Raw genomic sequence first — 13,166 nt, forward strand, 5'->3', positions numbered from 1 at the left:
AATTTAGAATATAGGAAAAAATTAGAACATAGGTTGAAAAAATTTAGAACACAGGAAAAAAAAACTTTAGAACATATGTAGACTAAATTTAGAACATAGAAAAAAAAAATTTTGAACATAGATAAAAGAATATTTAGAATATAGGTAAAAGAATATTTAGAACGTAAACAAAAAAAAAGAAAAAAAAAAAGAAACTTTAGAACATAGGTAGTAAAAATTTAGAACTTAGGAAAAAAAAACTTTAGAACATAAGTAGACTGAATTTAGATCATAGGCAAAAGAATTTAGAACATAGGTAAAAGAATATTTAGAACATAAGAAGAAGAAAAAAAACTTTAGAACATAGGTTGGAAAAATTTAGAACATAGGAAAAAAAAAAAAAAAAAAAAAAAAAAAAAAAAAAAAAAAAACTTTAGTATATAAGTAGACTAAATTTGGAACATAGAAAAAAAAAATTAGAAAATAGGTAGACTAGATTTAGAACATAAGAGTAGGCAAAAAAATTTAAAACATAAAAAAAGAATTACAGAAATGCCATTACTAAAGGATGGTTTTAGATGGTTGGATCAAAACTAATAAATGGTTGAGATTGGTTCTTATATAAGATTGAGTTCTTATATAGAGGAAGGTTCTTACATGAGCCTTCCTCTATATATATATATATATATATATATATATATATATATATATATATATATATATATATATATATATAATCGTATAATTTTATACGTGTTAGTGTGAAAACACGACCAGTGAAGTCAATTGTATATACCATACTATACACAAAACACAAGACAAGAAAAAGGATATAAAAGAAAAACATAAAAGTAAAGTGGCCGAAAAAAAAGACACAATCATAGTTCATAAAAGGTTAAAGCCTTAAAGGTAGTGTTTCTTCCTTTCACTCAACATCAAAAAAAAAAAAAAAAAAAACTTTGGCTATATATTAAGCTTTTTTGTCACTTTGGTTTTTATTTTAACAGCTAACAAGCAACAACACAAATTCTTTCACAACTTGTGCTTCCTTAGTTGAAAATTATTGCCTATTTATAATTGATCATAACCTATTATTTTTGTATAATATTCTTTTTCATTATTACTCCCAATTTTCTCCCACTTCAAATTATCCTAAAAAAAAGGTTCATAAAGTTTGATGATTAACTATTAATTAGCTATTATCATCATTAAATAAAGAGAATAATAATTCGGGTGTGCGTGGTACTATTGAAGGAGGACTTCACTAATCACTACACTAAGCTAGCATCAATGTCTGCTAAAAAAGGTACTAATCTATGTTTTTCTTTTGTTATTTCCTCATTACTTTTCAATCTAACATTTCTAAACTTTGCTCCTTTCGTTTTATTTCCAAAAATATGAATATTACCACCACAAAAGGAACAATTTTGAAATCAACTACATAGTCACTTAGCCCATGATGATATATTTGTCACATTACTTGTTTAATTGATACTGTCGATGTGACTATTTACTTTAATATGTATGGAGGATGAAGAAGTGTAATTGTAATATATAATTGCATAATTTTTTTTGTAGATTTACAAACTATTATATTCATGGTTCTTTATTTATTTATTTATGTATTTGTTATTATTTATCAATATCTTAGACATATCTCCCAAGTGTAGACTAAGATTGAAGTATACGATATATACATACTTAATAAAGTTTGTTATATATCATCACACTAATTATCTAATAACAAATGATTGTATGAAGTATTTATTTTAGTTAGCCCCTCCAAACTAATTAATTTTATTTTGAAATCCGATAACGATCATGTCATGTTACATTTACAAATTAACAAATTATACTATGTATTTGATTTTGACAAAATTTTTGGAAATATAGCTTGTATCTTAAAAAAATATTGTAGACTTAGCATAAATATTATGAAAACGCGACATGATGATTAATAAAAGTTTATCTTAACTATTATTAATTACTTAGGACCTGTTCTCTTCAGCTTAATTTCATTTCACTTCCTAATTTCCTTCTCTCATAAACAATTCAGTTCAGCCCAATTTAGTTAAGTTCAGTAAATCAGAACAGACCTTAGTTTCAACAATTTTTTTGTTGGATAAATTAATATTTCTGTGGAATATATAGGTGATAAGAAGAAGGCATTATACAGTGAAGATTTCCAAGCAATGTTAGAGAGATTAGAAGAGGAAGACAATGCAGATACAAGTCGACAATTGATGAAAAAGAGCAGATTATGCTTAGAAAAAGTTAAGGCTTTAGAGAAGCATTTTGAAGTGGAAAACAAGCTGCAACCGGATAGGAAAGTTAAGATAGCTGAAGATGTAGGGCTTGAGCCAAGGCAGGTAGCCATTTGGTTCCAAAATCGTCGTGCTCGATGGAGGGCTAAGCAATTAGAGAGGGAGTATGGTGATCTTCGCGCTAGTTATGATGCTCTTAAGCATGATTATGGTTCCCTTGAGCAAGAAAAGGTTGATCTACTTGGCCAGGTACATGTTTTATATACGTAGTAATTTTACTATTTTAATAATTATACGTCACAAAAAAAACATGACAATAAGATTAGGCTCGCAATAATGGGTCTGATCTAGTCTGATGGCTAAGTTGGTTCAATAAAACCAATAGAACCGCGAATTGGCTGATAGGGGATCTATTAGTTGAACACCCTAGCTAGTCAGTTGGTAATATACGCAAAATCGACATTGCGTATTAGTTAGATATTAGTATGGTATGTGTTTCTACATTCTAATTATAGCAACTCGAGCCAAGTGGACAATACTATTTTTAGTGTGGATAATCAATTATATTCTTTGTATGTTGTGGTACAGTGAACCAAGTCATGATAATTAAGTTGCAAGAGCTTGGGTTATAGTAATACGTACATTTTATGAGATAAACTACATTTCTTATATTTAGATATGTAATTAACACAAAGTAGGAGGTTATCTAATCTTCATTCATTTTAATTATAGCAAAATATGAATAAATCACAATATATACGTACATTCCTCAAATTAGCATGACAAGCTAAGATTTAGTATTATTCATTTAAGACTTGGATAAATATATATGTACTATCACATGTAATTGGAAGGCCACATTTTGGAAAATTGTATTATTTGTCACAAGAAGAAAAGCTATTTTAAAGGACAAATAGAATTTTCCAAGAGGAAATATATATGGTTTGTCGATTGTCGCTACTAAACGATGAACATAAATTCATTATTATCACCAAGTCAAAACAAACATCCTTTTCTAATTAATGCCAATGAGAAATTGGTGATCCTCATTTATGACTTTATAGCGATGACCATCTTCCATGAGAAATATTGGTTGAGCCCCTTAGCTTTGCTTTGACACCATTGTACTTAGCATGAATAGTAGATTAGATGATTTGTATTAAGGAACATCGATATACAATCAATAGACACTAGTGTGTTGGGAGTATCGTCCTGTAACCAACAAAGTTTGATAGTTTATTTGATTCTTATTTAACTTATGCGGTTTCTGCATTCCTAGCCTAAACATAGTGTTAAAAAAAAAATAATAAAAAAAAAAAAAAAAAAAAGTTCACATGAAACAATTAGTACTTCAAAATATATATATATATATATATATATATATATATATATATATATATTTATGTCATGCTAGTCGTCTTCACTTATTTAAAGAACGGGTTTGTCAATTACTTAATTATTTACTTATAGATATCAACTAACTAATAGTCTAATAGTACGTCATTGTAAGTTTAAATTAGAGAGTTAGAGGCTAGGTTTCAGTTTCGACCAATACCTAAAGATGTAGGATTATTGATAGATTTTACCATTATTGTACTATTATTATTATCCTATATATCGTACATGAAAGTAGAATAGTTAAAGTTTCTACTTATTTCTTGCAGCTTAATGACTTGAGATCAAAGATTGAAACAAGAAAATCTGAGATGAAAACTACTAATACTACTCTTTCAAATCCAATCACGATAAATTCGACCGATATCATGAATGAAGGCACTTGTATGAATGTTCCATTACAAGCATCTCCAACTCCTTCATGTAGGACGTTGGATCCATATGATATGCCTTCATCGACGATGACTGCGACGACTTTATCATTGGATGGACTTCAGTTATGCAAAGCTTATCAAGACCATATAACAAAGATGGAAGAAATGGGTGTTCATAATATGAACAATGACATTTCAGGCAGTTTTTTTTCGGTTGATCAAGTTCCTACCTTGCATTATTGGTATAATAATAGTGATCAGTTTAACTAGATTAAAGCAAAATATAATGTTTAATTTATATGGTAAGACATATAAATATTATAGGTAGATGTTAATTAGTATGTAAGGTACGATTTTCTAAGTTTATGTGTATTGACACCTAGTACAAATTATATAATTTAATCTGATACTTAGCTTTGTACTATAACGTAAATATTTTGTTGAGTTTTATGAGCATACATGGTGCATATGAATGTTTTGACTTGTGACCTTATTGGTACAAGGCTCGCGTTTGTCTATATATGATTATCAAAAAGCTTTTTGTAAATACATACTAATGTTCAATTTTTATTAGATATTATTTATTATACCTAACTAATCTATACTATATAGTATATATTAGGTGTTCCTTTTAGAAGAACGGTGTCACGTGCCACTGTCATGTCATAATGCTACGTCACTATCCATATTATGTGCACCATGCAAACTTGTCACTTCATTTAACAAAATAAAATATGCTTTGAGTTAAAATCGAATCCATAACCTCCAATACATACATGTAGTACATTTATCATCTCAACCAACTTTTATTAATGTTTCAAATTTCAACAATAATTATATATTCCATTCATTTATTAAGTAAGTTACAAGTAATTTAATTCATTTATTTTTCAGAAGACTATATAAATTAAATACATATGAGATTAATAAATAAATAAATAAAGTTAAAAAAAAAAAAAATGGCACCCAAGACAATGTCTGAACCACTACACACTAACTATACAAACAATCAAACATGATTACTAAATTAAAAAAGTACATAAGCTAGCAACTCCAGACATCGCCCGAGACAGACACTAGTTATCAATGAAAAATAGCTTCTCCAGTTTATTACTCCGTACAATTTAATGTTCTCTTTCAAGAGGCAAATTAGCTTCTCAAATTTAAGACGATTAAATGTTTTTCCCTTTGAAGCTAAGAGGCCAATTAGGCATCCGATTAAATGATGTAATGGTTTGTTTTCTGTTCCATCATTCAAAATGATCAATTAGGTTTATGTGATGTTAGAGGCTAAGCTACTAGCTAGTTTTTATTCCACTAAAAAGAAGAGAAAAACTTCGAAGAAGTAATTTACGAGAATATTTTCATTTACATGTGTTTTTTTTCTTGTTGTTGTTTAATGTATTAAATTACATGCGTAGCTATTTTACCAAGAAAGTTATTTCATTCCAATAAAAATCAGGCAAATAGAGCAAGAAAATTAATGTTGTGTAAGCTTGATCTCAACCTAATTAACATCTAGATAGAATTATTGTAATTTAAATTGACAATATTGTAGCAACATTTGTTTTCACTTAAAATAAGTAGTAGCTTTGCTGAAATTTGAAAGTTGAGTTCATTTTTTGTGTGGCTAAATTAGTTTAAAAGTTTAGTTTAAAAAAAATAATTGTAGATATTAGATTAAAAAAAAAAGATTTAGTAAACCTAATTAATTTTGGATTATCTCAATACTGATTTGATCAACTGATGATTAAGTATACAACTCGTCTTGTGTGCGGCCGGCCACACCGTGTGACCACTTAAAGTAACCCCTATAACATTGATTAAGTAACTCATGTAAATCTGTAATACCAATCAAGTAATCCCTATAACAGTGTCCGAGTAACTCTATATCAATGATGAAGTAACCCCTTTTACACTTATCAAGTAACCTCCATTACACTAGCAAAGTACCCCTATAGTGGCTGACCACACCGCATATAAGACTTTGTGTTAAGCATACTATATACTATATTCACAATTGTTCTATTCAAAAAAGAAAAATATACTATATTCACAATTGTTAAAATATTCATTCTACTCATTACATTAATCTCTATATTAGTATTTCTTTTAACAGACAAAAGCACTATATCTATACCGGAAACAACAATAACTACAATTGCAAAATGATAAAACCTAATTTAGATCTAAGTTTAATGGATTAGGACAACGAAAACCTTCTCCCTTGAAGGAAACATTATATCATGAGGTCATGTAGTAGTTTAAAATTATCTTGTCGTCACCTACAAAAATATACATTACATCAAATCAAATTTGGTCCAAGCGAAACGTGTGATAATACGATCATTTAGAATTGGACACAAAATTAGAGGTCAAAAAAAGCAACTCCAACCCTTGAAATAATGTTGTTGGCTACTCTAACACGTCTAAGCCGTATTTATTTCTTTGCATTTCTATGAGTTCGATTTAAAATAACCACTATAAAGTGTGAGGTACATTGTTATTGGTCTCCCTTTATTTTTATGTCATTTTCTCTTAGAGTCTTAGATGGATAAGCTTAATCATAGCTTCACAACTTAACAAAACACAACCATTATTGCATCAAGGATATCATCAATAGTTGTCGAGTATACAAGCACATTCAATTATTAATGTGCATAATCTTAATTAAAAGAAGCAAATAAGGTTTACCTATATCATCCTTGTTTCTTTCTCTTTATAAAAACGGAAAGGGCTAGTTTGTTTAATTGTTTTTTTAAAAAACTCTAAAATACCCTTTTATCGAAAAGTGATTATATAAAAGTAATTAAAATAAGAACAAGTTAAATATTCGCCTGAAATAACGCTAAGTCTTCTCATTTTTTCCTTTTAACTTCTAATTTTATCTTATTATATATATATATATATATATATATATATATATATATATATTATTAGAGATATTCTAGTATATCTAGGATAATATTGTGATATTATTGTGTATATTTTTAGGAAACATATCTTGTGTAAAGATATGATAGAATATTTTAGGGTATTGATTATCCTAACTTTATATATACATGTATTGTGGCCTTTGTTATGAATGAGAAGAATATACAGAGAATTATTTTCATAATTTGCCTCTGATTTATCATGGTATCAAGAGCCTAATAAAGATCCGATTTTTTTTCTTTTCTTTGTTTGTTTAATTTTCATAATTAACAAACGACTGCTCCATTAATTTTCTGCTTTGCACCCTTGAGTTTGTGAAGACATGACTGGTGGCGCAGGCTCGGGTGGCGATGGAGGAAAGACTAAGGTCGACATGACCTATCACCTAGGATCAAGTGACGGTCCAGGTAATATTATTACTCCGATTCAGCTTTGGGGTGAGAATTATGATGAGTGGGCGAGGGCAATTAGGACCTCGTTAAAGGCAAAACAGAAGTATGGTTTCATTGATGGCTCGATCGCAAAACCGACAGATGGTGAAAAATTGGACGATTGGGTGGTTGTTCATGCGATGATAGTTGCTTGGATCACAAATACCTTGGACTCATCGATGAGGGCTACCATTGGTGAGTATGATGATGCTTAATTATTGTGGACTAATCTTAAAAACCGGTTTTGTGTTGTGAGTGGAACCCGAATTTGCCAATTGAAATTGTCTTTGGGTGAGTGCAAGCAAGCTGCTTCTGAATCTGTTGCTACTTACTTTGGCAGAATATCAAAAAATTTTGATGAATTGAACACTTATATTACCGTTCCGGCTTGCTCTTGCGGTGGATGTAAGTGTAACATTGTGGCGCGAGTCAAGAAATTACGTCAGGAGGACTTTGTTCACCACTTTTTGATCGGGCTAGACGACACATATAGCCCGATTAAGGGTCATCTTTTAGCACAAGATCCATTCCCTACGGTGGATAAGACATATCAACAGATTATTCAAGCAGAACGCTTGAAGGGGAGTAATGCTATGGCCTTTAAAGTTCAACATGATTCTTCTGTGAAACCACAGCGCTCGAATGATGCTTCTAATCTCCTTTGCACTCATTGTAATAGGGTTGGACATGAAGAGTCTGACTGTTTTCAATTAATTGGTTACCCTTCGTGGTGGGGTGACCGTGGACGTGGAGGTCGAGGAAGGGGTCGTGGTGATTCCGGTGGAAGCAAAGGTGGAGGTCGTGGCAGTGCGCCTGCTGCCCAGGTCCGTTCGCACAAGACAGGTGGTCAAAGTGGCTCACAGACCTCACAAACCCGCAGCAACACTACTACGGACGAGGCTGCTCTTTCGGGGGTAACTCCGGCACAAATACAACAAATTCTCGATCATCTTTCTACTATGAAAAACAAGCTTCATGGTAAGGGTCAATTAGGTTGGATCGTTGACACCGACGCATCTAATCATGTGACGTGTGATTTGTCTTTATTGACAAATGTTACTGATGTGCAAAATTGTCCGGTAGGGCTACCTGATGGGAAAAGTGTTAATGCCTCTAAAATTGGCTCCGTGATTTTACAAGGGGGTTTGACAATTGATAATGTTCTTTTTGTACCTTAATTGAATTGCAATTTGATATCTGTGACCCAATTATGTGATGAACCGAATTGCATTTTGCAATTTACTAACAAACTTTGTGTTATACAGGACCTAATGACGAGGAAGGTGATTGGAGCGGGTGAACGAGTGGATGGACTTTATTATTTCCGTGGTGTTCCTGAGGTGAAATCTTTGACGATAGACGGGGATCGATCGGCAGAGTTGTGGCATCAACGAATGGGGCACCCTTCCATAAAGGTTATGCAACATCTTCCAATTGTGAGTAGTTCTAATAGGAGTCTTAAAATATGTGATGTATGCCCTTTGGCAAAACAACATAGGAATAGTTTTCCCATAAGCAAAAATAAAGCTAGTCGTTTGTTTGAACTTATTCATGTTGATTTGTGGGGTCCTTACAAGACCGCGTCAACTTGTGGTTCCCATTATTTTTTAACAATAGTAGATGATTTTTCTAGAGGAGTTTGGACGTATTTATTACGTAATAAAACCGAAGTTGAGTTGATGTTTCTTAATTTGGTCGCTTTAATTAAACGCCAATTTGGATTTGAGATTAAAATTGTGCGTAGTGACAACGGAACGGAATTTAATTCCTTAAAAAAACTATTTTTTTGCTAATGGCATAATATTTGAGACTTCTTGTGTGGGTACGCCTCAACAAAATGGGAGAGTTGAGCATAAACATCAACACATACTTAATGTGGCCCGAGCTTTGAGATTCCAAGCTAATTTACCTATTAAATTTTGGGGGGAATGTGTTCAAGCGGCTTGTCATTTGATAAACCGTACTCCTTTTAGATTGCTTGACTTTGAGACTCCATTTGAGGTGTTGTTTGGTAAATCTCCTATGTATGAATATATTAAGGTGTTTGGATACTTGTGTTACGCTCATAATCAACGTAGTAAGGGGGATAAATTTGCTAGTCGGAGTCGTCGGTGTGTGTTTATAGGATATCCGTTTGGGAAGAAAGGTTGGAGGGTCTTTTACTTGGAGACTAAGGAGACCTTTGTATCACGGGATGTTAAATTTGTTGAGCATGAATTCCCATTTAAAACTACTGCCGGCACTGTTATTTCTCGGTCTACATATGTGCAAAATATGCCTGATTATGTGAGTGATGATGAATGGAGTGAGAAAGAAGGGGGTAGGACGGTGCAGCGTGAAGTTGACCTTGAGCAGGCTGCCACGTCCACCCAGACAGAGAGGACCACGGCCAGCCCGCGGCGTGACACAGGAGACCACAGCCCCCCTGCGGCTGGGCCTGACAGCAACTCTGCTCAGCTCGATGGGTCACCAGCGCACACTGGTTTGGCTCCGCATGACTCCAGCGAGCTTCGGCAATCCCCTGAGCATCGAGGTGAGTCTCGGCAGTCCCTGACCAGAATAGAATAGGCCTATCATCAGTAGCAAAACGGTGAGATAGCTGACCTTGAGCATATGGAGTGCGGATGACATGGGTAAAGGGAAACGAGAAAAATTTCCCTCTGTAAAGCTTCGAGATTATGTGTCCCATACTATTCGGAATAAAAGTCTATCCACGCATCATTGTTCATCCGCCTCGCCTCCCTCAGGTACTGTTTATCCCATAACACATTTTGTTGATTCTCACCGTTTTTCTGTCAAGCATAGAAAATACATTGCAGCAATTACAGGGAGTTCTGTACCGAAAAATTTTAAGGAAGCCATGAAGCATGAATGATGGAAAAAAGCGATGGCCGATGAAATACAGACACTTGAAGAACAGGGCACATGGGTCCTAGAACCTTTACCACCTGGAAAAAAGGCGCTCGGGAGTAAATGGGTATACAAAGAGAAGTACGATGAGCATGACAACTTGCAGAGATTGAAGGCTATACTAGTCATTTTCGGGAATCATCAGGTTGAAGGTCTAGACTACAATGAAATCTTTGCCCCTGTAGCAATGATGGTGACGGTTAGAACATTTCTTGCAGTTGCAGTAGTGAAGAACTGGGAAGTACATCAGATGGATGTTCATAATGCCTTCTTACATGGTGACTTGGAGGAAGAGGTATACATGAAAATTCCCCTTGGTTTTGACAAAAATAATTCTAGTAAAGTGTGCAGGATGAAGAAGTCATTGTATGGCTTGAAGTAGGCTCCTCGTTGTTGGTTTGCAAAATTAACAACGGCTTTAAAAAAATTATGGCTTTAAACAGTCATATTATGATTATTCTCTCTTTACTCTGACGAGAGGAAAAATACAGCTTAATGTGCTAGTGTATGTTGATGATTTGATAGTTGCAAGCAATGATAAGTCTGCATTGTTACAATTTAAAACATATTTAGGGCATTTCTTCAAAATGAAGGATTTGGGAGTTCTGAAATATATTTTGGGGTTAGAAATAGCCTGAAACCATCAGGGAATTTTCATGTGTCAGAAAAAGTATGCTTTACACATCATTACAGAAGCAGGGTTGATTGATGCAAAACCTGCAGACTTTCCCATGGAGCAAAATCACAGGCTAGCTCTGGCGGATGGGGATCTATTTGATGATGTAGAGAGATATCGACGTCTTATAGGACGGTACGTTTGATTTATTTAGCCGTCACTAAGCCGGACTTGGCCTATTCTGTGCATATTTTCTCTCAATTTATGCAGAGCCCGAGAGTAGAGCATTGGGAGGCTGCTCTGCGCGTTGTGAGATATCTAAAGAAGAGTTCAGGTTAGGGTATTTTGCTAAGGTCTTATAGTGCTCTCGGTTCGGAAGGTTGGTGTGATTCGGATTGGGAAAGTTGTCCATTATCTCGGCGTTCGTTGACAGGTTGGTTTGTGTTTCTTGGTCTATCTTCCGTGTCTTGGAAGACCCAGAAGCAACCCACGGTTGCTATGAGCTCTGCTGAGGCAGAGTACAGATCGATGTCGTCTTGCACTCGTGAGCTGAAGTGGCTGAAGCGGCTTCTAAGAGATTTAGGTGTGCGACATGACAGTGGCATGCACCTATATTGTGACAGTCAGTCGGCATTGTACATTGCGAAAAATCCGGTGTTTCATGAGCGGACGAAACATATTTAAGTTGATTGTCATTTTGTCAGAGTTGCTATTACCGAGGGTCTAATTACTCCGTCCTATGTGCCTACGACGCTACAGTTGGCTGACATTTTCACAAAGGCTTTGGGAAAGGTCAAGTTTGAGTTTTTACTTCGCAAGTTGGGCATATACGATCTGTATGCTCCAATTTGAGGGGGGGGGTATTAGAGATATTCTAGTATGTCTAGGATAATATTGTGTTATTATTGTGCATATTTTTAGGAAACATATCTTGTGTAAAGATATGATAGAATGTTTTAGGGTATTGACTATCCTAGCATTATATATACATGTATTGTGGCCTTTGTTATGAATGAGAAGAATATACAGAGAATTATTTTCATAATTTGCCTCTGATATATATATATATATATCGTGTGTTTTAGAAAATCTAACTCCCGTCTTTTCTATTAAATATAAATAAAAAAATTGTTTATCATAACAAAATATACATTGGACATATACATTATGTGTGGTCCAGATCTACACCACCAAATTAAAGTATAAGTTTAAAAAGATTCGATAAAATATAAAACAAATGAATAAAACAAATATTGCATGTTTACAATAAATCGATTATACAATACTCCCTCCGTTTTTAAATATTTGCTCCACTTTCCTTTTTCGACCGTTTTTAAAAACTTGCTCCATTATTATTTGGAAAGTTTTTACAATATTTAACAATAGTGGACCCATCACATATTTTCTCCGGCGCCTTTTTGGTGCAGCAGGCCACACCGTGTGGCCTGCTTCCAAGTCAGCAAAATAACGGAGAACGACGCGCGCATAACGGGATTAGGAAACAAGCGCTGAACAAAATGACTCTACAAAACACGCGCAAATTTCTAAACCTTAAAACCCATAACAACTCATTTACGAGGAACAAATGCGAAAATTGAGCGAAACCTCACACAAATTTTCTTCCAGAAATTAAAGAATAACAATGGCAGAAGAATTCGAAAAATTACTTGATTCACAAGAATCATTAGAGATCGAACAAATTGAAGATTCTTTGATGAATCTTGAAATCCAAACCAGTAATCAGGTATTGGATCTGGAAGATGAAAACAGATACAATGAAATTGAAGAAATTAACAAGTAACCCCTGTAAAATTAACATGTAACCCCTGTAAAACTAATAACTAACCCCTGTAAAATTAACAAGTAACCCTTGTTAAACTAACAAGTAACCCTAACAATAATTAACAAGTAACCCCTATTAAACTAACAAGTAACCCCTAAAGTAAACAAGTAACCATAACAAAAATTAACAAGTAACCCCTAAAATAAACAAGTAACCCCTAAAATAAACAAGTAACCCTAACAAAAAATAACAAGTAACCCCTATAAAATTAACAAGTAACTCCTGTTAAACTAACAAGTAACCCCTTAAATAAACAAGTAACCCTAACAAAAAATAACAAGTAACCCCTAAAATAAACAAGTAACCCTTATAAAATTAACAAGTAACCCCTGTTAAACTAACAAGTAACCCCTTAAATAAACAAGTAACCCTAACAAAAATTAACAAGTAACCCCTAAAATAAACAAGTAACCCTAACAA

At 33.5% G+C, this 13,166-nt stretch overlaps 1 protein-coding gene across 1 annotated transcript; it reads left to right on the forward strand.

Annotated features, from left to right (window-relative positions):
* Window positions 1-728: 728 nt before the first annotated feature.
* LOC110708394 (homeobox-leucine zipper protein ATHB-6-like) lies at window positions 729-4,530 on the forward strand. The gene is made up of 3 exons (XM_021886525.1): window positions 729-1,285; window positions 2,131-2,492; window positions 3,908-4,530. The coding sequence occupies exons 1-3, from the start codon at window positions 1,270-1,272 to the stop codon at window positions 4,280-4,282; spliced, it is 753 nt and encodes a 250-aa protein (XP_021742217.1). The 5' UTR covers window positions 729-1,269; the 3' UTR covers window positions 4,283-4,530.
* Window positions 4,531-13,166: the final 8,636 nt, after the last annotated feature.

The sequence above is a fragment of the Chenopodium quinoa genome, unplaced genomic scaffold, assembly GCF_001683475.1.
Source record: "Chenopodium quinoa cultivar QQ74 unplaced genomic scaffold, ASM168347v1, whole genome shotgun sequence".
Taxonomy (NCBI): domain Eukaryota; kingdom Viridiplantae; phylum Streptophyta; class Magnoliopsida; order Caryophyllales; family Amaranthaceae; genus Chenopodium; species Chenopodium quinoa.

Excerpts from the sequence above, each read along its gene's own strand:
- LOC110708394 (XM_021886525.1), top strand. Across the intron at positions 2,493-3,907 it reads AGGTTGATCTACTTGGCCAG|CTTAATGACTTGAGATCAAA; the intron begins GTACATGTTTTA and ends TATTTCTTGCAG.